Source organism: Typha latifolia, chromosome 2 (assembly GCF_019914945.1).
Source record: "Typha latifolia isolate L0001 chromosome 2, TyphaL0001v2, whole genome shotgun sequence".
In the NCBI taxonomy this organism is placed as follows: domain Eukaryota; kingdom Viridiplantae; phylum Streptophyta; class Magnoliopsida; order Poales; family Typhaceae; genus Typha; species Typha latifolia.
The window spans coordinates 2426983-2451069 of NC_133087.1; the positions used below are offsets into that span (position 1 = coordinate 2426983).

The window sequence follows — 24087 nt, forward strand, 5'->3', positions numbered from 1 at the left end:
GAAGAAAAAACTAATGTTATGGGGAAGGAACATCATAGACCTTTCAGAAATCCTACATTGAGAATTATTAGTAGGCCTATCTAATGTAGAATCATCAAAAGGAAAGCATTATAATTATCTGATCGCAGAACTGGATTGAAACACACTCTTCTAGACCACAATATTATCTATCATCAAGAAAAGATTTCAATCTTAAATTGTCTGCAACATGATTCTGAAACTGAATGACTTTCTTGCAGGATATCACCAAAGGCCTGTTACGTTAACTGTAATGTCATTCAGAATAACAAGCAAAACACATTACAATTTAGTTTCTTTTGGATGAACAAACATCAGAAGAAAAAAATAAAGAGAGGCAAATGCAGATGGCAGCTCTGAACCTGCAAGGCGACTCAATATCGGTCAGACATTCTTGTTCTTCTTCATCTTTGATGGTGGCCATCTTCCCTTCTTCCTAAGTCTTCGCTTGCGGACAAGGCGCTTCCTCCGCAGCCTTAACTTCTTGGCCAGCTTCATCTTCAACCTTTGCTCGGAAATCATTTTCTGCTTCGACTCCAAAGGGAGATTCTCAACTGGCACAGCCACTTCTGACTGCTCAGTTCCATCAGTCTCGGAAGTTGCATGAGCAACCACCGACTTCTTCTCTCCATACAAAAGCTGATTTGAAACTCTAGCTCCATTAAATGACTTCTGATGGAGACCAAGGCTTTTCCATTGCAACCTTAAGGCTGCAAAGTGGCCAATAACAAGGTATATTTATATGAAAGAAACCTGAAGAGAATTGAGGTATCTCTTAAATTATCTACCAAAATAACCAGCCATAAGCTCAATACTAAAAGGTCAGAAGACTTGCAGTGAATTGGGATTTCTTTTGGACATTTTGAAAGAAAATGGGGGGAGCAAAATATATGTCCTTATATCACATTTCCGCATTTATAATTAGTTGGAGAGGGAAATCTTCAATCTATAAAACAATAAGATACAACATAAGCTACAATGTCAAATCCAGAGAAAGTGAAAACTCCAAATAGAAACATAAGCAATAACCAGTTTCTGAAAACCAAAAGGAGACACAAGCATTATCAAAGTAGATACCCAGCAAAATCTGCCACAATTCAAGAACCACCAGGAGTCACCATCCACGAAATTATCATATCAATAGAAAAATAAAACAGCAAGCAAGATAAGGACCCAAAAGAATTATAATACTTGAGATCTCCTCCACTAAATGGGTACTCCTAAAATGACATTCGAGATGCTCGCAAAAATGCCCAAATGAGACGTAATGGTAGCAAACCAGCACAAAGTTGTGATTCCAACAGAACCCAGTTGGTGAAATCTTCCAAAGAGAATAAATTTGTGAACAAAGTAGAAAACTTGCATGAATTCTCCCAGAAAAGAGGATGAAACTAGTAAACACACAGCAGAGGGACAGCAAGAGATAATCAATCAGAAAAGCACGTCTTTCAGAACTACTTACAAGGATTAGCAGCAGCGGGGATGGATAGAGTACGATGGGAAGCAGAAGAGGAAGGCACGAAGGACAGAGGAAGGAGGAGAGCCATGGCTGGCCTTTTTGGATAAGCCTCTTCCCTCTTCTATCTATCTACCGAGCTACTAGCTCCTCTTAAAATGGGCTAATCGCTCCAACTGGATTGGGCCAAGATCGAATGGGCCTCTTCCTCCCCTCCTTAACATTTCAGTCGGACTCCGTTTAGAACGCTCCGACTTGCAGCGAACCTCAATCCTCATTTCAGTATTACTACACGGAGTGCGTATATAGTTGGTAAGCAGGTGTGTCTCTCACTCCACTCCATCCTCTTCTCCTCCTCCTCCTTTCTTTTTAATAATTTTTACTCTCTCGAAAACGACGACCAAACTTCTCCTTTCTACTGGACTCTTTATTCTTTGATTCCCTCGTCAATTCGGTTGCATGCCTCCATGCATTCACCCGTGCAGCTCACCATCACCATCACCACCACCAATCTCCTCCTCTCCCGAGAAGCCCAACACCATCATTTCTGAGGAAAAAGGGGCAGCTCCGTGTGGATGAAGGCAAGCTAAGTATACCATTCTCTGGAGAGGAGATGGCGACTCCATCACCGGACCAGGCGGTTGGGGGGAAGAGTCAAAATGGGGATACGCAGGCTACAGAAGGAGAGCAGGAAGGAGGACCTAGGCGCTCATGGGCGTCCGTAGCAGCGGGAGGAAAACCGGCCAAGGGAACGAGCGGACCGGCAAAAGGATTGAATGGCCGCATCCCGGAGGAAATATTGGCCAAGCTGCGAGAGCAAACGGAAGACTGCATAATCATAGACCCGGAAGTTCTGGAGAGGTGCAGGAGCCGGCGGAAACTTACCCTCTTTGGAAGGTTCTTGGGGCGCAGCCTACCGTTGGAACTGTTGAAGCGCAACCTAAGTAGATTATGGAACGGCATAGATCGATTCGCGGCGTCGGACATGTCGGGCGGCTATTACCTGTTCCGGTTCGAAAAGGAGGAAGACATGGTCCATGCGCTAACGAAGGGACCGTGGACTATACAAGGAAGAGTTCTCCACCTTATTCCGTGGAGGAACAACTTTAGACCCTCAGCTGAGGCATTCACGTCCGCTCCAGTATGGATTCAGTTGCACAACCTCCCGCAGGAGTACTGGGAACTGGAAGCTTTAGTGCCGGTGGCGGGGTACTTTGGGAAACCACTGAGAGTGGATGAGACGACGATGGATCACACAAGAAGTAGGTTTGCCAGGGTGTGCGTGGAGATAGAGCTTGAGAAACCTCTCAAGAAGGCGGTATGGCTAGGACCAAAAGAGGACAAGGTGGACTTGAGGGTGGTCTATGAGAATATACCTATGTTCTGCTATCGATGCGGCGGGATTGGCCATCGGGCGGGCTGGTTGCGAACATATGAGTAAAGAAGAGGCGGAGGGGAACGCGACGGATGATCTTTGAAGGGGGGGACAAAGCGGGAGGAAAAGGAGTCGGGTCAACCAGAGATGGAGGAACAAAAAACGACCTATGGGCCGTGGTGCACGATGACCAGGAGGCGGAGGAAGGTGGTGCAGCCACTGCCGAAGCACTCCGGCGAGGCGCGGGGACCAATGAGCAGGGCACGCGGGCCGAAGACGGAGAGAGGAAAAATGGAGCATAGGGAGCCGGGTCTGAAGGAAAGAGAGAACTTTTGTCGCGAAAAAGGAAACTGGGGAAGGTTCGGAAAGGACGAGGTATGCAATGGGTGCCCCGGGAAGACAAATGCAACAGGAGGCGGCCAGACGCAATCCTATCCTCCGAGCCAAGACAGGAGGGCGGACCAATTAGCGGGAGGCACGCGACCCAAGTCTGATAGGGCGAGGTCAATGCATTTAAAAGGGAAAGGTATGGACACAAACCATAACGTGGCGCAACGAGACGAGGGAGAGGAAGGAGGAGTAAGGATGCAGGGTTACAAAAGTGGAACCCCTCTATCCAACGGACAGGAAAAGGGCCTGAAGGATAAAGGGGTGTCGATGCATGCTGACAAGATTGCTTGTCAGAAGGTGAAGGAACCTGGGCCATCTGTCCAACCCGGATTGGAGGTCTCGGGTGAGAGGGGAGTAAGTCTGGAACCAGACCGAGAGCCTGTCACAATCAACGGGATAGCTATCAGGCTAGGCACGGGAGGGAAGAGAGGCGGAAAGGCCACTCCCTTGGCTACGTGGCGAGAGCTGGGCGTTGGTGAGAACACGAAATTCCTAGCGGGAGTGTGCCAGGGCGGAGTTGCGGCTGCCGGAACAACACCACCAATGGAGACAAGCGAACCGACAGAGGTGCACAGTAGGGCGGTGCAGAAGCTCCGGAAGGCGCTCACGAAACCGACAAACTGTGACCACGAGCCAATGGAGGTGGAACACCGGATGCAGGAGCACTGGGCAATTGTTTGCACTGAAAAGAGCTGCAGCCCTACGGATCTGATGCGAGTGGAAAAGAAGTGGCGGTGTTGGACGAAGGAGACCGGGGAAGAGGGGCCGCAAAGCGCGGCAGGCTGGCGTGAACCCTTTAACCTGTCTTATGTTTAAAGCGATCTTTTGGAACTGCCGTGGCGCCTTGAAGAAAGATGTGCTCAACAGGTGTCGCGACTTGAGTAGAGAACATTGCCTGGACTTTGTGTTCTTGTTAGAAACGCATGCAGACGGGACGAAGGCGAAGGGTGTTAGCCGGGCGATGGGGCGACGATGGTCCGCTTTTACAGTACCAGCGGAAGGAGTCTCTGGAGGGCTGATAATGCTGTGGAAGACGACGATAGGTTATGTGGATGTAATGGCGGTGTCGCGATATGCGGCGCACATGGTGGTCTCCTCCAGTGAGGGCGAGACTTGGCTGATGACAGCAGTATATGCCAGTAATCAGGTGGACCAACAGAAACTGCTGTGGGAAGAACTGACGGGGCTAGGAAGCCTAGGACTGCCGTGGCTAGTAGGCGGAGACTTTAACGCAATTCTGGCCGCGGAGGAGAAGATGAGCTATGCCCGAGTTACTCTCGGACCAAAATCCGCCAACTTCGCTAAGTTTGTGGAGGCGGAGGGAGTCTGTGACTTAGGGTATGAAGGTGTGCCGTTCACGTGGTGCAACAACCAGATGGGAAACAACAGGGTCTGGGTGAGGTTAGACAGAGCCATGGCGAATACGGACTGGGTGCGCAAGTTTCCAGGGAGCCGTGTGGTTCATTTGGACCGGTCCGCCTCGGACCATGCACCACTATTAGTCACGGTCCAAGGTGAGCCGGATAACAAACGAAGGCCGTTCCGGTTCGAGCTATACTGGCTAGAGTACCAGGAGTGTAGAGACATTATTGCAAGGACATGGAAGGGTAATGCTCATGGGAATCCCATGCATGGCTTCAATCACAAGTTAACGAATATGCAACGGTACCTGAGAAGATGGAGCAGAACGGGTCTGGGCTGTTTGGAGAAAGAGATGGAATCGGTGAGAGCAGAAATAACAAGGATGGAGGAAAAAGATGCAAATCACGAGCTGGACACGAATGGGCTACTCAATCTTCGCTGCTGCTACAACAGGAAAGCCGCCCTGAGCCGCCAGATAAACCTGAAGTGGCTGCAGCGGTCCCGCCTTAAATGGGTGCAAGAGGGGGATAGGAACACTCATTTTTTCCACCTCACGGCCACTTTACGGGGTCGTCGGAACAAGATCAAGCAAATCATGTCCAAGGAAGGTGAATTGATTTTGGACCAAGAGGGTATCACCAAAGAGTTTCTCGACCACTACGAGGAGCTATGGGGACCAACCAATGAGGAGAGGTGGGCACTACCGAAGGGGGTGGAGTTGCCAGAAATAACCAATGAGGACCGGCTGGGCTCTTTGAAGCCGATGAACAACGAAGAGATCTTCGAAGCGCTACGTAGCATGCCGAAGGGAAAGCACCGGCGGACGGCATCTGTCAAGTCTACGATGCACCGGCAGAGATGGGTGCGAACCTATGTGTTGCGATCAAATACTTCTTCGAGAAGGAGAGACTACCACAGCAATGGGGGCGAACCTTTATAACCCTAATTCCAAAAGTGGATAAACCGAACACGGTGCGGGACTACCAGTAGATCTCTCGTACAACGTAGCGTACAAGGTCATCGCCAAGGTCTTGGTGAACAGATCATGGAGTCTTCTGCCACGGCTAGTGGATCAGGAACAGGTGGCTTTCGTCAGAGGCAGGAATATATTCGATAATATATTGGCAGCCCAGGAGATAGCGCATTCGATGGTCACTGATACACACCGACACCCTTTGATGATGCTCAAACTAGATATGGAGAAAGCTTACGACAGGGTGAGTTGGCCGGCTGTCCTAGGTGTTCTCGGTGCCATGGGTTTTCCGGCCAAATGGTGCCGATGGATCAACGCATGCATCAAATCGCCTAAATTCGCCATCCTGGTGAATGGTTCACCGACCAAGTGGTTTACACCCCACTGTGGACTGAGACAAGGAGACCCGCTCTCCCCGTATCTGTTCATTCTAGTTTCGCAAGTGCTAACGAGCTTGCTCAACGAGCGAATGGCCGGGGCGGCCTGCTGCGGGATATATCGGGTGGGGAGGCTCACTGTCTCACCTACTTTACGCGAGATGACCTGGCGATAACGGCGGAGGCGTCGGAGGAATGTGGAAGCCATAAAGGAATGCTTGGATATATACTCGGCGGTAACAAACCAAAAGGTGAACCCAACAAAGTCGAAACTGTTCCTACGATTGGATGGAGAAGGGGCGGTGACCACATCGGCAACCCTCACCGGGATGCCGGGCGCGAGGCTGCCGTTCAGATACCTGGGTGTACCTATATCAGGTAAGCGTGTCTCGGTTCGGGAACACAAATGGCTGGTGGAGCGAGTAACCAAGAAGCTAGCTGGATGGAAACGCAATAGTCTATCTTTTGCAGGTAGACTAACCTTGCTCCAAGACACCTTGTTGGCAATTCCTATCTACTGGATGAGCTGTTCTTGGGTGCCAGAGACGGTACTGGAGTCGATCAACAAGGTGGCAAGAGCTTTTCTATGGGGTAAAGGTAGTAGCCGGGGAATGCACCTGGTTAGCTGGGAAAAGGTGACAATGCCTAAGCGGGAGGGAGGACTGGGTATCCGCAGGTTGAAACTATCCAGAACCAGTCTGCTCGGTAAGCAGGTGTTCCGCCTGCTTAATGGGGAGAACGCAATATGGATCAGAATTATGAAGGAAAAGTACGGGGGATTGCACCCTTGGCAGCAGGGCTTCTGGAGAAGGGCGTCGGGGATCTGGAATGTCCTATATAAGACTGCGCGAGATATCAGACTGGGATGCAGGAAGCTGATTGGTGATGGGACCGAGTCGGCTGCGGCGGACGATCCGTGGACATCGGCGGTGCCATGGAGGTGGCAACCGCGTATCATGCACCAGGACCTACTGCGCACGGATCTTCTAGTGGCGGAGGTGCTTAGGGGCAGAGTGAACAGCGGGCACAACCTCGTGGCTGTGGCTGGGGTGGAGCTGGCCTTTGAGATAGCTAGCACAGCCATGGCTACCGCGGGAGTCAAGGATATGTGGATCTGGTGGCCTCACACACTGGGGATTCCGAAGGCTTCATCTATTTATCGTTTCCTTAAGCCTACTGAGGGTGAAGTGTGGCCTGGATGGTGGGAACTGTGGAAGCTGAAGGTGGCGCCAAGAATACAAACTTTCGTTTGGAAACTTCTTTGGGGCAGATTACCCACAAAAGAGATGATGCATGCTATTAGGGTAGGTGGAGAGGATAGATGTAGTTTATGTGGTTTGTTTAGTGAGACCAGTGACCACTTGTTCTACGGGTGCCGATACAGCAAAGAGGTGTGGGCTGAGGTGGGCACGGCAGCTCCGGAGGTTGAGGAGATATGTGCCTCCGTGAACCCGGACTGGATAGTAACCGCGTGGGGGAAGAGGAAGGTTGGCGACGATTATATCAGGGCGCTAATAGCGAACATGTGCTGGGGGATTTGGAAGCAGCGAAATAGAGTAGCGTTTGGTGAGAGCGTGGAGGGTGCAGCCGGGGTGGCGAGACGATGCCTGGTCATGACTAACGAGTACGTGACGGTGAAGACAGCAAAGGCTCCGGTGGGCAAACCAACGCATGTTGAGTGGCGCAGACCAAGAAAGGGCTGGGTGAAACTGAATACTGATGGTGCGTTCCGGGCGGGAGCGTGCCAAGCAGGGGCGGGAGCAGTCATCAGAGATGATAGGGGACAGATAGTAACAGCCCGCTGGGAACCCGGTGCTGCGGTGTCGGCCCTGTTCGCTGAAGCCTGGGCCCTCCGTATGGGGCTGAGGCTGCTGAAGGCGGAGCAGCCAGTGGAGATGGAATCGGACTCCGAGCTGCTGGTGATGATAGTGAAGGAGATGAAGGCATGTCCTTGGCAGATTAGTGGTCTAATTCGCGAATGTAAAAACCATATGAATGGGTTAATGGAGTTTACCGTGAGCCATGTTAGGAGGAGTGGTAACGGGATGGCCGATTGGGCGCGGGGAGAGGATTGGCCTCAACCCGCCGGCATGTTGCGAGCCGGGAAGCAATCCCTCGGGAGTTGTATGACACGGGCGCTGTGGGGTAAAGCCCACGGCTGTCATTTATTAATAGCTAAGTATAGCTCAATTTCAAAAAAAAAAAAAAAAGTTGGTAAGCAGGTGTTCCGGGTGCTCAACGGAGAGGATGCGAACTGGATCAGAATCGTGAATGGAAAGTATGGTGGGCTGCGCACCCCTGGCAACAAGGGAAGTGGAGGACAACGTCTGGAGTTTGGAAAGCACTCTACAACACTGCGAGCGTAATCAAAATGGGTTGCCAGAAACTGATCGGTGATGGAAAGGACTCGTCTGCTGCGGACGACCCATGGACGTCGGCAGTGCCATGGAGGTGGCAACCACGCGTGATACACCCGGACATGATGAGCATGGAGCTCTCAGTGGCGGAGGTACTACGGAGCAGATCAAACAGCGGCCACAATCTGGTGGGAGTAGCTGGGCTGGAGCTGGCTTTTGAAATAGCCTGCATCGCCCTGGCTACCGCGGGAGTCAAGGATAAATGGATTTGGTGGCCACACACGTTGGGGAGCCCGAAGCCTTCCTCCATTTATAGATTCCTCAAACCAACTGAGGAGGAAGAGTGGCCGGGCTGGAGGGGGCTGTGGAAGCTAAAGGTGGCGCCGAGAGTGCAGACGTTTTGCTGGAAACTCCTATGGGGGAGACTACCTACTAAGGGAATGCTGCATGCAGTGCGAGTAGGTGGAGATGACAGGTGCAGCCTTTGCGGTCTGTTCAGAGAGACCATTGATCACCTGTTCTATGGCTGCAGATACAGCAAAGAGGTGTGGGCCAAGCTGGATAAGATGCTACCGGAGGCGGTGGAGATGTGCGACGCAGTGACCCCGGAGTGGATAACTACGGCTTGGGGGAGGAGTACAATGAGTGACGATTACATACGGGCGCTAATAGCGACCACGTGCTGGGGTATATGGAAACAGCGCAACCGGGTGGTTTTCGGAGAGAACAGGGAGGAGACATCCGCTGTGGCGAAACGGGGCTTGTTCATGACTAATGAATATGCGGCGGAGACGTCAAACGCTGTAACGGCGGCGGGACAAGAGCAGAGCGAGTGGAGAAGACCATCGGAAGGGCGAGTCAAATTGAACACTGATGGAGCTTTCCGCGTCCAAGCTTGCCAAGCAGGAGCGGGGGCTGTTGTCAAAGACGACAGAGGGAAGCTTATAATAGTTCGATGGGAGCCAACGCCGGCAGTGTCACCGCTATATGTAGAAGCTTGGGCGCTTCGAATGGGGCTGAGCCTTCTCCGGACAGAGCAGCCGGTGGACGTGGAGGTGGATGCAGAGGTCCTGGTGAAGATACTTAAGGAGGAAACGCCGTGTCCGTGGCAGATCGCAGGTATCATCCGCGAGTGTAAAAACCAACTGGAGAGAGTTGTGGAGTGTACTGTAGCGCACATAGGGAGAAGGTGTAACGGGTTGGCCGATTGGGCGGCGATGAGGGGATTGGGTGCAACCCGGGTCGGATCGATCCGAGAGGGGGACCCAATCCCTCAAGAACTGTATGACTTGGGAGAAGTGGGCCTAAACCCACCGGATATGTATGCTTTGGGCCAAGTGGGCTTTAACCCACCGGAGCCAATCATCAATAGCTAAATACAGCTCATTCAATCAAAAAAAAAAAAAAAGTTGGGGCTTGGGCGATGCTAATGGGGCTTAACCTACTAAGCAGAGAGCAGACTGCACAGGTGGAGTCGGACTCGGAACAGTTAGTGAAGGTTTTGAGGGGAGAGAGGCCTTGCCCGTGGCAAATCCAGGGTATTGTGTGGGAGTGTAAGGCTGTATTAGCCAAGGTGGGAGCGTATTCCATTACCCATGTAAGCAGATTAAAAAACAAGGCTGCGGATTGGACAGCCCGTAAAGGCTTGGGTGCGACCCAGATCGGAACTCTCCGTGAGGGGGACCCTATGCCACATGAGTTGTACATCCTGGTTCAGATGGACAACTGTTCATCCAGGAATTCTTAATAGCTGAATAGAGCTCTTTTATCAAAAAAAAAAAGTTGGCATTGGACATCTCAAAGTCGTCAAAGATTAAGACACTTCGTCACGACTTTAGTTAGCCCACTGCTGTATATATTAAGCACAACAACATGGACGCAACGCAAGAGATTTAAACCAAAAAAAAAATCCCTCCGGAAAAATGTAAAACAAACCTACTAATTTATGTCATAGATCATGAGTTCAAAGTTAGTATTTAGTGGAGTTTTTTTGTTAGAAAAAATTTATATAAATAGATCTTTAGCTTTAAATCCCACCCACACGTGCATCTAGCACGTGCCAAATGAGCCGGGTCGTACTTCCGGTTGGGGTGGGGGGGAAGGAACGTCAACGCCATTAAAATTCCCGCGGAAAACTCGCTCTCCCGCCTGAGTGGCTCCTCTCAATGTAGTACATGCCGGCAAAACCCAAAACTAGAAAGGGCTTCTCATTGTCTTTCTTCAACTGTCTCTTTTAGACGTCAAACTGGAAAAGGTCAACTATAGTTTGATTTCAAGAACCCAACGTCCCGACTTTTTTTTTTCTTTTATTTAAAAGAACTTCTCTCCTCTTGTTGATCATTTGGTGCGAGAAAGATATGTCGACGACTAGTAACAAGAGGTTGTATCAAGTTTGGAAGGGAAGCAATGTAAGAGCTCTGACCTTCTTACTTTAATGTGGATTTTTTTTTGGGATTGATTTGGGCATTTGTTTGAAATACGTGTAAAGCTTTGTAGACAATGCTAACTTGTTTGGCATCAAGTTTCTGTACTCTTCGATGCAATCGATATGACTTGTAGTATTGTGAATTAGGATTCTGAAATTTATATTCCTAATTAGGATTGAATGTGATATGCTAATGTAGTTATTACTCTTTTCAAGTTTGTAACTTTATTTGTGGATGCTTGCTTTTATTACCACCACGGCACATCACCATATCGCCACCATTTAGGTATTTTAGCTGGTGTTTTGATTCTCTTGCTTCATAAGTTTCAGCAGTCTCACCAGGAGAAATGATCTAGCATAATATCTGTTTGAGTCTTTACTATAATTTGTAAATGTTGTAATATTTAGAGTTTTTTTTTTTTGGATAAAGTGTGCCTTCACAAATGTAACTGTTGCTTTTTCTTGATCTCAGAGGTTCTTCTGTGGTGGAAGACTAATATTTGGTCCGGATGTGGCTTCTGTTCTACTGTCTGCAACTCTAATAGCCGGTCCATCAATTGCGTTCTGTTGTCAAGTGATCACAAAGATCATTGACCATGAGAATTCTCACAATAAGGAATCAGACACTAATCATAACCAAATACTTGATTTTCCGGTACTCGTTATGACAATAATTCTTTTATTGGCGGTGAGTGATGCATGGATATCCATTGCTATAATATGGAATCTCTTTCTACTATCGCTTGAGTTTATTTAAGTCATGCATATTTGATGGATGCTACAGGACATGGTATTCCTCTTCTTGACATCTAGTAGAGATCCTGGTATAATACCGAGAAATGCACGTCCACCAGAATCAGATGAGGCATTTGATGTCAACACTCCTTCCATGGAGTGGGTCAATGCTACAAGTCCACACTTACGGTTGCCCCGTACAAAGGATGTCGTTGTAAATGGATGTACCGTGAAAGTAAAATACTGCAATACATGCATGCTGTATCGCCCACCCCGGGCTTCTCATTGTTCTGTCTGCAATAATTGTGTTCAGAAGTTTGATCACCACTGCCCATGGGTTGGTCAGTGCATTGGACTAGTAAGTAATCTGCAGAGTTGCCTTCCTAGTATTAATGTCATTGGATCAGAGTGATGGTTCATTTGAATTTTGAGTTCTATATAAAGTTTTGTTGTAATATGATATTCTTGAAACTGAAACATTGTTTTCGCTGCAGCGCAACTACCGGTTCTTTTTCTTGTTTGTGTCATCATCAACATTTCTTTGCATATATATCTTCACACTTTCCTGGATGAACATTCTTGAGGAGAGAAAGAATTATAACAACTCCCTGTGTAAGTCCATGACAGGCGAAGTCTTGTCCCTTGTGCTTATAGGGTACACATTCATAGGAGTATGGTTTGTTGGTGGGCTCACAGTTTTCCATTCCTACTTAATCAGTACGAATCAGGTAATTGTTCTTAGTCTCAATTTTGATTTAAATGCCATGTAGCAGATTATTTCTTTTTTTTAAAAGGTGACCTGGATTATGGCGTTGCAAGTTTCAGAAAAGAAATTGTAACTTTACATGACAAGATGATAATGAGATTCATATTTCTTATAGTATCGTTGAACCAGCTCCAGTATCTAATTACTTGTGAGTTTTGATATGTAATGAGGCTTTCACAGCTGAAGTTATTTGAATTTTCTTCTGGATATCGAACCTTTTTACTGTGTCATACTTCTGTAATTTTGTTTGTGGAATATTAATGAGTTCCACAACTTCGCTACTTCTTGCTTTTCCTAGTCTTTTTTGGTATAATTTGCAGCTGTGCACTTCTTTTGCAGACAACCTATGAGAACTTCCGATACCGTTATGATAAGAAGGAGAATCCATATAATAAAGGCATGCTGAATAACTTAAAGGATGTGTTTTTCTCAAAAATCCCACCCTCAATGAATGATTTTCGATCATTGGCATATGAAGAAACATCAGAAGTTGGATTTCTTACTCTGAATACTGAGATAACTATTATTAGCCTGAAGGAGAAAATTGACTTGGAAATTGGCAGTATGCTTGACTTAAAGAGCAAATTGCCCACCCCAAGCATATTGCAGGCCATAGATTACGGTGCAGCCCAGAGGAATTCACAGGTCAAGGCAGTGCATGAGGATGCTGCATCTGAACCATTTATTTTTCCTGTTATTCACCATTCTAATGATCAAGGACCAGGAGAGCCTGATTCGAATTTTGGAAGAGAAGATGGAACTATTGGAATTGCAAAGGCTAAGGAAGAAAGAGAGTACAGTACAGCACCTCATGAAGATGGTCAAATGCAGCAGATGTGAGGTAAGCGAACACCTATATCCTTATCTCAGTTTAAGAATTTAAAAGCACCTCATATGATATTTAGCATCCACCGATACATGAAGGATACAATTCCTCAAATCCCTTTAAAGGAGATATATGAGAAAAAGGAGAGACTTGTTCTTGTTTAAATGATGACAGTCGTATCTGCTTCATGGCACAACAAAATTAGTGCAATGACTCAAAAATACAACCTTCTGTTGGCCCTTTACTTCATCTACTTATATTATTCATCTGTTTTGGTTTTCATAGCAGATCTTATCTATAGAAAGTTACCGCTATCAGAGGATTTACTTAGAAGATTGGGGCATTGGCATATTATTTTGCAGGTTTTGCTCAATGGTGGTTATTATGAACACAGGAATCATCATAGAGTGCCAATATTGTGAGTCTTGAGGAGCATAAGTTCCAGTCTCTGCAACTTTAGAGCTTGTCAGGATAGATCAAGAAGAACACTTGTTGCATGTGAACAAACATTTTATCGCGCTAACTATATACTTCAGACTGACATGCGAGTAACTACAAACAGCTCACCGAAGGGTAGAAATACTCAACTACCCAGTTCTCGTATTGAGGATGAACAGAAAGATGGGTACAATTTTGAATGGTGATTTTGTCTCCAAGTGTGCATGTCTCTGAATTTCTTTTACATTACTGTATCATTTCTACTTTCGAGGAGATATAAAAAATTTCATATGCTCTGGAGCACTGAAACTTTTGTGGACAGAGTAGTGCTCAAGAGCATTATTAGCATGATAAAATTTCATCTGAAAATTATTAGTTTTCGGATTCATACGAGTTCCGCATGGATCTTTCCTACTGGCGCTCCAATATGATGGGAAACATTTGGAACTCTATTATTTGGTAATCCATCTCCTAACTTTAAATTGTATTACCACTGAATGGCATCCAAGATCCAAATTAGCTACAGTTTCTGAAGCAAAATTCCCTCTGGAAAAAGATCTTCATGATTTTTATCAATCGATAAATTTCCTGATCAGAAGTAGACACGTGGTTCAATCTAGGCCAATAGGTAGGACCAAGAGAGACCACAAGATTACGTTACACCTGGCAACACCTCATTAGTTGCCATAGATTCCCTGGATGATAGACCCAATCACTAACACCATCAGATGTCATTATACCACCCAACCCAAACCACTCCCAAATAAAGGACTCAAAGGCCAAAACTACCTCTATTATCTTCCTCTCTCCCTCTTACTACTCCAATACCGCAAACCTCAGTCTTTAGGGAGAGAGAGAGAGAGAGAGAGAGAGAAAGAGAGAGGAACAATGGCAACAGCAGCAGAGCTTTCCCTCATCAAACCCATCAATCCCATGCAAAAATTTAGCAGACCCACATCTAGATTTGCCACTATGAGGCTTCCTCACTCCCAGTTCAGAGTCCTTGCCACTTCCCAGGCCACCACCGGCCCGAAGGCGAAGAAGGCCGGGAAGACGGCGATAAAGGAGACGCTGCTTGCGCCGAGGTTCTACACTACTGACTTCGATGAGATGGAGAGGCTCTTCAATGCTGAGATCAACAAGAACTTGAACCAGGAAGAGTTTGAAGCACTGCTGAATGAGTTCAAGACTGATTACAACCAGACCCACTTCGTTCGCAACCCGGAGTTCAAGGAGGCGGCAGACAAGTTGCAAGGACCACTGAGGCAGATCTTTGTAGAGTTCTTGGAGAGATCCTGCACTGCTGAGTTCTCTGGATTTTTGCTCTACAAGGAGCTTGGGAGGAGACTGAAGGTTAGAAACTATGCCCAACTGAGCTATTTTTAGCATTTATAGATTGCTCTTTTTTCAATGATAAGTTGAATTTTATCTTTGTGTAGTCTTTTCTTGAGGCTTAAAATGATTTAATTTACATTCCAACGTTACATTCGCTGTAAAGCTTATCAAATAAGCTTGGTGCATGTGTAGCTTTAACTTATCCAAACTGTTATTTCTTTGCATACAAATCACTTATTTGTAGAATATACATGCAAAGTAATCTTTGAATTAAACGGTAAATTCTACTCACATAGTCTTATTCCTGCCCAAGAAGTTCTAAGTAGCACTTTCTTTTCTCTTTTTCTTTGGAAATTTCATCTGACTGACTAACAACTTCAAAAAAAATTCATGGCAGAAAACCAATCCTGTGGTGGCTGAGATCTTTTCCCTCATGTCTAGGGATGAAGCGAGGCACGCCGGGTATGTATACTAAATTTTCTTGAACAACTTTTACTACCATATTTTCCCTCTATCTTGGAAGGTAATAATAAATGAGAACTCCAATTTTTGAATAATTTCATAGGTTCCTGAACAAAGGCCTCTCTGATTTCAACCTGGCACTTGACTTGGGTTTCTTGACAAAGGCCAGGAAGTACACATTTTTCAAGCCTAAGTTCATCTTCTATGCTACATACCTTTCTGAAAAAATTGGGTACTGGAGGTACATCACAATCTTCAGGCATCTGAAGGAGAACCCCGAGTACCAAGTCTATCCCATATTCAAGTACTTTGAGAACTGGTGCCAGGATGAGAACAGGCATGGAGATTTCTTCTCTGCCTTGATGAAAGCCCAGCCGCAGTTCCTCAATGACTGGAAGGCCAAGCTCTGGGCTCGTTTCTTCTGCCTCTCGGTAATTCTGATCATCTCTGATCGTTGCGGACACTCATTTGATGTGTTCAGAATTATCGTCTGATGATGAAAATTCATTTGAAATCATCGCAGGTATATGTGACCATGTACCTAAATGATTGCCAGAGGACTGCTTTCTATGAGGGCATTGGTCTGAACACCAAAGAATTTGACATGCATGTGATCATTGAGGTAAACATTTGAATTTCTAATTGAGTCTTTAATACATTCCATATAGTTCGGATAGTAATTTTCAAGTGAAATTTAACTTAGCCCACTGAATTATGGTCTAAACTCCTCTGATAAGCTAATCTAGTACTCTTTGGTAGGCTGAAATATGAACTGATATGGAAGATTAGTCATGCGTACCTACTAGTGGGAGTTGCACATTAAGATATCCTTCTAGTTGCCTTAAGTTTGCTCTGCATGTAATTCTGTACTACCACCTGAATATATACGAGAAGTCAGCGCTACATGGAAAGGAATATACCTGTTTTGATGAAATTAATATAAGAGAAGTATAATATCCATGGTCAGTCAACTGGAATAGCTCCACTAGGTCTTCACTCTATCCTTTGTTTAGCACAAACAGAAGAAATTTTAACTTCACTGTTATAGATTTTTGAGCTGAAATGCGAAGATTCTGGTCATTTTCTCCTTATTTTAATTTCTTTTGATTCATATAAATGGTTATTAGTTAACAAGAAGTCTATAATGATTATAATTTCTTGTAGACCAACCGCACCACAGCGAGGATCTTCCCAGCTGTCTTGGATGTTGAGAACCCAGAGTTCAAGAGGAAGTTGGATAGGATGGCTGAGATCAACACTAAGCTGGTAGCACTAGGGGAGGGCCAAGACATTCCCCTAGTGAAGAACTTGAAGAGGATTCCACTTGTTGCAGCCTTGGTATCTGAGCTCATTGCCGCTTATCTCATGCCCCCGATCGAGTCTGGATCAGTCGACTTTGCCGATTTCGAGCCACAGCTTGTCTACTGAATGTTTTTAAGGAGCAATTTCCTTCTATTTGTGCACAATTGGATAACACCTTTTCTCCTTAAGGAACCTTGTATCATTATGAGACTGGCATCAACTTAATGAGTGGGCTTTGTTATTCTGTAAAGAATAAGGGTTTCAATAATTTAAGATCAGCTGAGTTTTGATGTAACTTTGTTCCCTATGCATCTCAGTAGACTGCTTCAAAGTCATATTCTGAACTGCAACTTATATGAAGCTATTAGCCAATGCTGTGATCAACTGACATGAGTTTCTCATTCATAAGGAGCAGGATTGCTGATCTGCAATTGCTTTCAATCATGTCAACATTACATGAAGGTTGCCAATTAAGATATTCGAATTTGGCCCGAAACTACTACCTGAATGAAACTTCAGTTGTTCACGAATAACTTTATTCCAACCATGAACTGTAAAAGTACTTGGAAAGTAAATGGTAGAAATGTAGAAGTAAGCAGGAACTTTACAGTGAGAAATTGCAAGGATTTAAAAGTAATTTTTCATCAATCATCAATTCAAATATGATCCTTAGCCTTTATTAACATCTAATGAAGTACATTATTTCATTAAAAAAAATTGCTCGTTAAAATAAAATCTAACAAGTAGTAATTAGCACGAGAAATTTTGGATGGATAGAGATATCAAATAAGCTATTTCCTTAAAATTATATATGTCTCTTATAAAGAGATGTTTGTGTGAGCAAGGATAAGTTAGAGCATAGAAACCGAATATCTTTGATCGGCTTCTTGGATATCCAAACCCGATAGTACGGATCCAAAATCCGATTGCTTTATCGGGTTCGGGCCCTTCCTAGCTAAATCTTGTTCGAATAGATCAACTCTCATGTTTGTCTCTCTCTCTCTCTCTCTCTCTCTCTCTCTCTCTCTCCAGACACTTTAGGAGAAAACCCTAACCATAATCTTCGATCAAACCGCGAAATCTTCCTCAGTAGTTTGGAAATCGCCTTCTCTTCTGTCCGATAAAGAACGAGCTACGAATCATGGGTTCCGGTAAGAGATCCTGCATTCTTGTGAAGGGTTTACGTCTTTCTTTTGCCTCGGTATACTAGGGCTCCTCAAGGATTTCTTTACCATAAAAGGATCCTTCGTAATCTCATAATCTTGATTCTTAGTCTTGGGATTGTGATTTGTTTGTTCTACGTTGGTGGAAATGCTCAGATGCTGATATGGAGGACTATGGATTTGAGTATTCCGATGAGGAGCCCGAGGAGCAGGATGTGGATATCGAGAACCAATACTACAATTCCAAGGGTAAGAGTCAAGGGCCTCTAATTGTTGATTTCTTGCAAAAATATGTCAGCAGTTACTGTTCTTAGGGCAGTTACGCTACCGTGACTGATGCTGTTCGTGTTTGTCTCTTGTAGTTGGGTTGAGCAGCATCAGAATAGATGAAGTTGTAAATAGATTATTAGTATTTTTGCTTGTAACCCTAGGACATTTGTCTTGAGAATGCTTTATTCTTGCTAGTGACCATACTATCTTCATTCTGAATTTAAATGGTAGTATTTCATCTTCTTCTATTTCGTTTTAGTTAGACAAGTTTCATATTGCTTGGAAGTTGGTTAATTGAGCTGGAGGTATCAAAGGAAGTTCATCAAGGATATTGCACTATACCAGGTTTCTGGGCTATATGGTCCTCTCTCTTTCATTTCTTCATGCATGCATAGTTATCTTAAGGGAGAGTATAATCCTCTGCATTTTGAATCTCACAGTTTCCTTCATAGCCTGTCTATTTAATACAGTTATTATGATTAGAAAAGAATGTATGTACTCTTAGTTTGATCCTCTAATGCTTGTTAAGCTCCATTCCTTGCACAAAAGCTGTTTTTCTAGATTAAATATGGATTATGTCTTCACCTCTTATGAGTTCCTACCATTTTCATCTTTTTTGGTCAAATCTCTCTTAGAATTTATGTTTTATATTATGTTAGATAATCTTACTTTGCACTATGATTAACTTCCTTGTGTTTTCTTGTTGTTGTTCATTTGGCATCCCTTCTCTGCCATTGCGGTAAATAGTAACGTCTGTTTTCCATCATGAAATTTATGTTGTGCTACAAAATTATGCTGCATGCTGGACCTGAATTTTTTTTTTGCTAGTAATAGAGAGGAAGATATAAATTATATCTTTATTGAAAGCTAAACAGTTGAAGTTTTGAAGCATTATGATTGTTGGCTACCTGTATCAGGAGCAATAGTTGAGAGCCTTTGTTTACTAAATTTTCTTGTAAGTGCAGGCTTTCACATAATCTCAAGATAAAAAAACCTTGTCGAACCATAAGTGACCCTAGCTTTAAGGGGAGGGCATTTTATTCATATCTTATTTGATAATATAAACACCAGTACATTTTATCAACCGACTTTCATTCTTGGCAGAGAATGAGCTTTTTCTTCATTAATTAAAGCATTCAAAGAGTTAGAAGTGAACCAATCATTTAAGGCGAAATGTTTACTACTCCTACTAGGTTTCTCCTGTCCACTGTGTGATATCATCATGATCTAGCAGAAATACCCATAACATAAAGAATGAATGCTGAATGGCTAAGAGAGTATTCTGACAAATTTATATTGGCTTACTATATGGAGGGAGCATTACAGCTTATTAATGTAGATATTAAATGGTTTTACTCTATCATCTGAAGGGTTCCAGGGTTTTAAAGGAAGTTCATTCCATTTAATTTCTTGTAAGAACCTACTAAATCCTTGGAAAATTAGAGTCTTAATGACGATATAAGAGGACTCCATTGTCCAAGTAGTGGTCCAAATATACATTTACTAGGGAGGTCTTATGAAAAGAAGTAGGTCCCTAGATTGTCATGATCATTGATCACCATCAGTCATGATATTTATGTCTTCTCGTATGAAAAATAGGATTAGGTCATTGGTGTTGAGAAGGATCAACAGGAAGTACCATCTTTGACTAATAACAATCAAATTGGCATCACATTAAGCTTCTGTAATTATATCCTGCTGTTGAAATTATATAGTGAGATGGAGTTGCGGCAATAAACTTATTACAGTTTAAATCTGCTCATGTAAACAGAAGTCTAAAATTGAACAATTATGTGATAGAAAACGAGAGCTACTGCGCTTTGGAAATGACCGTTGTATCTCAAGTTCTCAACAACAAATACGGCAAGGCAAATTACAATTTTCAATCCAATATTTTCTTTGACCAACTTTTGGCAATGCAAGTTCATTATTCTGGTCTATTCACTGGATGTTATCGCTTTGTCAACATCAACTTGCAGTATTAGCCAATTATTTTTTCTAATTTAATCCCGTCTTTGGAGCTGTAAGATTAATCCAATTGCATGTTTGAAGCAATACTTGAGGACTTCTTGACACCTTAGTGTGATACTATTATGATAACACTTTATTAAAGATTTCTTGCAAATATTACCAATGAAGTGGAACATGTAGTATACTGCCTTTTTATATACTCAGTTGAAGATTTACACTTTTTCAAATACCTTGTGTTTGTGTGCACTCCTTATATTCAGTTATGAAATTCTTTTTTCAGGTTTAGTGGAAACTGATCCAAAGGGTGCACTTGCTGGTTTTGCGGAAGTAGTTCGAATGGAACCTGAAAAGGCTGAATGGTAAGATTTTATGATGGTAACGATTATATTCAGTTTTTCTGTATGTCAAATTGTCATAGAATGTTGCTTATTTGGAAGACAGATGGTTTACTTTGGAAGACAGCATATGGATTATGCTTCTAAGTCCATAAACACATGCAAGGATATACTAGACTTTGTATGTGGTTCTATTGTATCATCCCTTAGAGTGAAAAATTGGGGGTTACTTGGTATCAAGTTGTTAATGAATGCATGGTAGCCATCAAGTGAATAGCCAGACATCAAGAATGTCTTCGGAGTGTGAATTTTACAAACTATATTTTGCTGGAACTTAGTGATTGATTAAGGTAAGATTAACATTAGAATAATTTAACCAATATGTTCTTTTCTTTTAAAGCATTTCTTACCATTTTTCTGATCATTATTTGAATGACTAGTGAAACTATTGTTGTAACTTTAGTCTGGACATGTTAAGCACTGTTTTATGACCCAATATAGATTATTTCTTGTACAAGGGTTTGTCTATCAATTTAGCAGCCATTATATCGTCACTTTTTAGCATAAAATTTTATTCGTAAATTCAAACTAACATTCAAAACTAAGTTGAGTTGGTCATTTATGATTCTATGTGATATCGAATGCTACTAATGTGGAGCACTGTGCAATTATCTTTCTGTTGCTTGATTAATTATTCATTCTAGTCTTCTAGCCTACATGATACCTCTTTTCCGATGGAACCAACAGGGGATTTAAGGCTCTAAAACAAACAGTCAAGCTTTATTATAGACTAGGGAAGTACAAAGAGATGATGGATGCCTACAGGGAGATGTTGACATACATCAAGTCAGCGGTCACACGTAATTACAGCGAAAAATGCATAAACAACATAATGGATTTTGTGTCAGGATCAGCAAGCCAGAACTTTAGTCTACTGCAAGAGTTTTACCAAACGACACTGAAGGCTCTTGAAGAGGCAAAGAATGAGGTATGAAGCAGCCTTATCAAAATATGTATCTCATATAATCATTTGTCATAAAAGAAAAGATTTCTTTGTTCATGGTTTTGATGAAGTGTTTTCTTATCTGCAGAGACTGTGGTTTAAGACAAATCTTAAGCTTTGCAAAATTTGGTTTGACATGGGAGAATATGGCCGCATGAATAAGGTACTCTGATTTATTATAGGATGTTTGGATGCCTTCCACTGTGTTGTATTTCTTAAGATGGTGATTTCTTCTTGAAAACATCTAGATACTGAAGGAGTTGCATAAATCTTGCCAAAAGGAAGATGGTACCGATGACCAGAAGAAAGGCACGCAACTTCTAGAGGTCTATGCTATTGAGATTCAGATGTACACTGAGACAAAGAATAACAAAAAACTTAAGGTTGGAAGATGCTGTTTATTACCACCACATTTTTATGGTTTCATTAATATTTCTCCTGTACGTAGTTATGATTTTGCTGCTAAATATTTGTCTTGCTCTGTGCTGCATAAAGTTGGCAATAATATATGATAAATACTATACTGGTAATTCACTGGAGGAACTTCGATCTTTTTTACAATGTGTTCGTTTTCCAAGTAGTTTCAGTATGACCTAATTGTTCTGATATCTTGTTTCTGCAGCAATTGTACCAAAAGGCTCTTTCTATCAAATCAGCAATACCTCATCCACGAATAATGGGAATAATTCATGAATGTGGTGGGAAAATGCATATGGCTGAGAGGCAATGGGCGGAAGCAGCCACAGATTTCTTTGAAGCATTTAAGAACTATGATGAAGCTGGGAATCATAGGCGAATTCAATGCCTGAAGTATATATTTCCTGTCTTATTTTTTCTTTCTCCTGACGAATCAAAGTGAAATTTCATATGCTGTCGCATTTCTTATGTCTCATCAAATTTCAGATACTTGGTTCTTGCCAATATGTTGATGGAATCTGAAGTGAATCCTTTTGATGGACAAGAGGCGAAACCGTAAGCCCTTCAGAATATCTGTACTTCTAATTTCTCTTTTGCCATTTTCTTCTGATAATACTATCTGCCATTTATGCAGTTACAAAAATGACCCTGAAATTTTAGCTATGACAAATCTGATAGCGGCTTATCAGAAAAATGAGATACTGGAATTTGAGAAGATCTTAAAGGTCAATTTGTTAAAATAACCTCTTAATATGCCAAGTGCCTATGAGCTTATATGATGTGCCATGTATTCTTAAGTGGCTGCTGCTGATATGGTCATTTTTGTTTTTCAGAGCAATAGAAGAACAATAATGGATGATCCTTTCATCCGTAATTACATTGAGGATCTCTTGAAGAACATCAGAACTCAAGTTTTGCTCAAACTCATAAAACCATATACACGAATCCGAATTCCATTCATTTCGAAGGTGATCTACTATTTCATAATTCAAAACCTTCTAATTAGTACTTTTAACATTTCTAGAAGGTGTCTGTTTTCTTCTATGGAATTCATTACAATACTCCATATTCTTTTCCACCATGAAGATAAGAAGGATTTTGAAAAGCACTTGCATGTATAATGTTCATGATTATGTATTTCATGTTCTGTTTAGGAATTAAATGTTCCGGAAAAGGATGTTGAGCAGCTCTTAGTCTCATTGATTCTGGACAACCGTATTCAGGGTCACATTGATCAGGTGAACAAGCTCTTAGAACGCAGTGACAGGTATCTATCTTTCTTCATGTATTTATTATTAAAGCTCTCCAATGAAGGCCCAAGCTGATCTGGTTCTGTGGTTTTTCTGCAGGTCAAAGGGAATGAAGAAATATACTGCTATAGACAAATGGAATACTCAGCTTAAATCTCTATACCAAACAATAACTAACAGGGTTGGTTGAGATGGAATGATGTTTCTCTATGATATTTCACTGGGTATGGGAATTTTTCTGTCCCATCTGGGCAGTTGATGCCTGTTGGCTACATTGTATATGACATAGAGAGGTGAATGCAAGAAGTTTCAGTCTGATATTTCGCGGTTATATTTTGTCCGTCTTTAAGTGGAGATAAAAGATCTGGTTTTGTCATGGAGAGAGATTTATATTTGGTCTGTCTAAATTGCTTCCTTTTCTCGAGTAAGCTGTACCTGAGAGGATGTTTGTTTCCTTGTTCTAGAAATACATTGTAGACTTTCACAGGAGATTATTCTAATTTTTGGTTGATAATTAGCATGATATCTTCGGGTTAGACTATATTTACTTTGTGGAGTAAGCTTATTGCATGTATTAAAGGCTATCCCGTGTGATGGTATGTATGTATGACGTTCCTATACCAGACCAGTCGATGCATGTCCTACGAGGTATCTTCAGTTAACGTCATATGCAGCGTTGAGACCACGAAAATGTTGAGATCCACATCTTGATCATAATTACATGGATAGATTGTGTCTCCAGAAACTTCAATTGACTTGCTTTCATATTAGAATCCAAAATGATTCAAGATAACATTGCAAGGGCATCATATCACAGCAGCCAGAAAAGAAATTAGCCCCTAAGTAGTATTTTGCATGGCGATTCGCATATCAGGCTTGCAATAGCTAATTGGTCAGATGACAGGGCTACAACATAAACAATAATTAACCAACTCATCTGCACCAGTGTAAGCACTCTCAACCGTGAAGCGTATCTGACAACTAAAAATCACTCAAGCATACATCTCTATCAATCAAAACGATAGCCATAAGATCACGGGATAACCTTCTGAAGCATCAGAACCAAAGTAGATAGCAACAA

General features: G+C 43.1%; 5 protein-coding genes across 5 annotated transcripts; 4 read left to right on the forward strand and 1 right to left on the reverse strand.

The window, feature by feature from the left end:
• Nucleotides 1-257: 257 nt before the first annotated feature.
• On the reverse strand, nt 258-1657 carry LOC140781220 (large ribosomal subunit protein cL37). Its single transcript, XM_073127115.1, has 2 exons — nt 1481-1657; nt 258-728 (listed from the first exon to the last, which is right to left on the reverse strand). The coding sequence occupies exons 1-2, from the start codon at nt 1563-1565 to the stop codon at nt 403-405; spliced, it is 411 nt and encodes a 136-aa protein (XP_072983216.1). The 5' UTR covers nt 1566-1657; the 3' UTR covers nt 258-402.
• Nucleotides 1658-2087: 430 nt separating this feature from the next.
• Nucleotides 2088-2915, forward strand: LOC140781357 (uncharacterized). The gene has a single exon (XM_073127298.1). It carries the CDS (start codon nt 2088-2090, stop codon nt 2913-2915), a length of 828 nt encoding a protein of 275 aa, XP_072983399.1.
• A 2606-nt stretch (nt 2916-5521) lies between these two features.
• Nucleotides 5522-12885, forward strand: LOC140781362 (probable protein S-acyltransferase 4; the record flags this gene model as incomplete). Its single annotated transcript, XM_073127305.1, has 6 exons — nt 5522-5555; nt 10664-10716; nt 11206-11421; nt 11518-11826; nt 11963-12196; nt 12574-12885. Coding segments are annotated over exons 1-6 (1158 nt in total), but the record flags the coding sequence as incomplete, so codon positions are not given.
• A 1346-nt stretch (nt 12886-14231) lies between these two features.
• Nucleotides 14232-16892, forward strand: LOC140782793 (magnesium-protoporphyrin IX monomethyl ester [oxidative] cyclase, chloroplastic). The gene is made up of 5 exons (XM_073129570.1): nt 14232-14851; nt 15231-15295; nt 15399-15726; nt 15819-15917; nt 16460-16892. The coding sequence occupies exons 1-5, from the start codon at nt 14387-14389 to the stop codon at nt 16721-16723; spliced, it is 1221 nt and encodes a 406-aa protein (XP_072985671.1). The 5' UTR covers nt 14232-14386; the 3' UTR covers nt 16724-16892.
• A 582-nt stretch (nt 16893-17474) lies between these two features.
• Nucleotides 17475-23529, forward strand: LOC140782527 (COP9 signalosome complex subunit 2). Its single transcript, XM_073129140.1, has 12 exons — nt 17475-17748; nt 17917-18009; nt 20282-20360; nt 21084-21324; nt 21428-21502; nt 21588-21722; nt 21962-22149; nt 22243-22311; nt 22391-22481; nt 22590-22724; nt 22911-23023; nt 23106-23529. Exons 1-12 carry the CDS (start codon nt 17739-17741, stop codon nt 23194-23196), a joined length of 1320 nt encoding a protein of 439 aa, XP_072985241.1. The 5' UTR covers nt 17475-17738; the 3' UTR covers nt 23197-23529.
• Nucleotides 23530-24087: the final 558 nt, after the last annotated feature.

What these genes read in the sequence shown, in the direction of transcription:
- LOC140781220 (XM_073127115.1), bottom strand. Translation starts at nt 1,565, where the DNA reads ATGGCTCTCCTCCTTCCTCTGTCCTTCGTGCCTTCCTCTTCTGCTTCC. An exon ending in CCCCGCTGCTGCTAATCCTT is followed by an intron (nt 729 to 1,480) that starts GTAAGTAGTTCT and finishes GCCACTTTGCAG; the next exon opens with CCTTAAGGTTGCAATGGAAA.
- LOC140781357 (XM_073127298.1), top strand. Translation starts at nt 2,088, where the DNA reads ATGGCGACTCCATCACCGGACCAGGCGGTTGGGGGGAAGAGTCAAAAT.
- LOC140782793 (XM_073129570.1), top strand. Translation starts at nt 14,387, where the DNA reads ATGGCAACAGCAGCAGAGCTTTCCCTCATCAAACCCATCAATCCCATG. An exon ending in CTCGTTTCTTCTGCCTCTCG is followed by an intron (nt 15,727 to 15,818) that starts GTAATTCTGATC and finishes AAATCATCGCAG; the next exon opens with GTATATGTGACCATGTACCT. An exon ending in ACATGCATGTGATCATTGAG is followed by an intron (nt 15,918 to 16,459) that starts GTAAACATTTGA and finishes AATTTCTTGTAG; the next exon opens with ACCAACCGCACCACAGCGAG.
- LOC140782527 (XM_073129140.1), top strand. An exon ending in TTGAAGAGGCAAAGAATGAG is followed by an intron (nt 21,325 to 21,427) that starts GTATGAAGCAGC and finishes TCTTATCTGCAG; the next exon opens with AGACTGTGGTTTAAGACAAA. An exon ending in GATGGACAAGAGGCGAAACC is followed by an intron (nt 22,312 to 22,390) that starts GTAAGCCCTTCA and finishes CCATTTATGCAG; the next exon opens with TTACAAAAATGACCCTGAAA.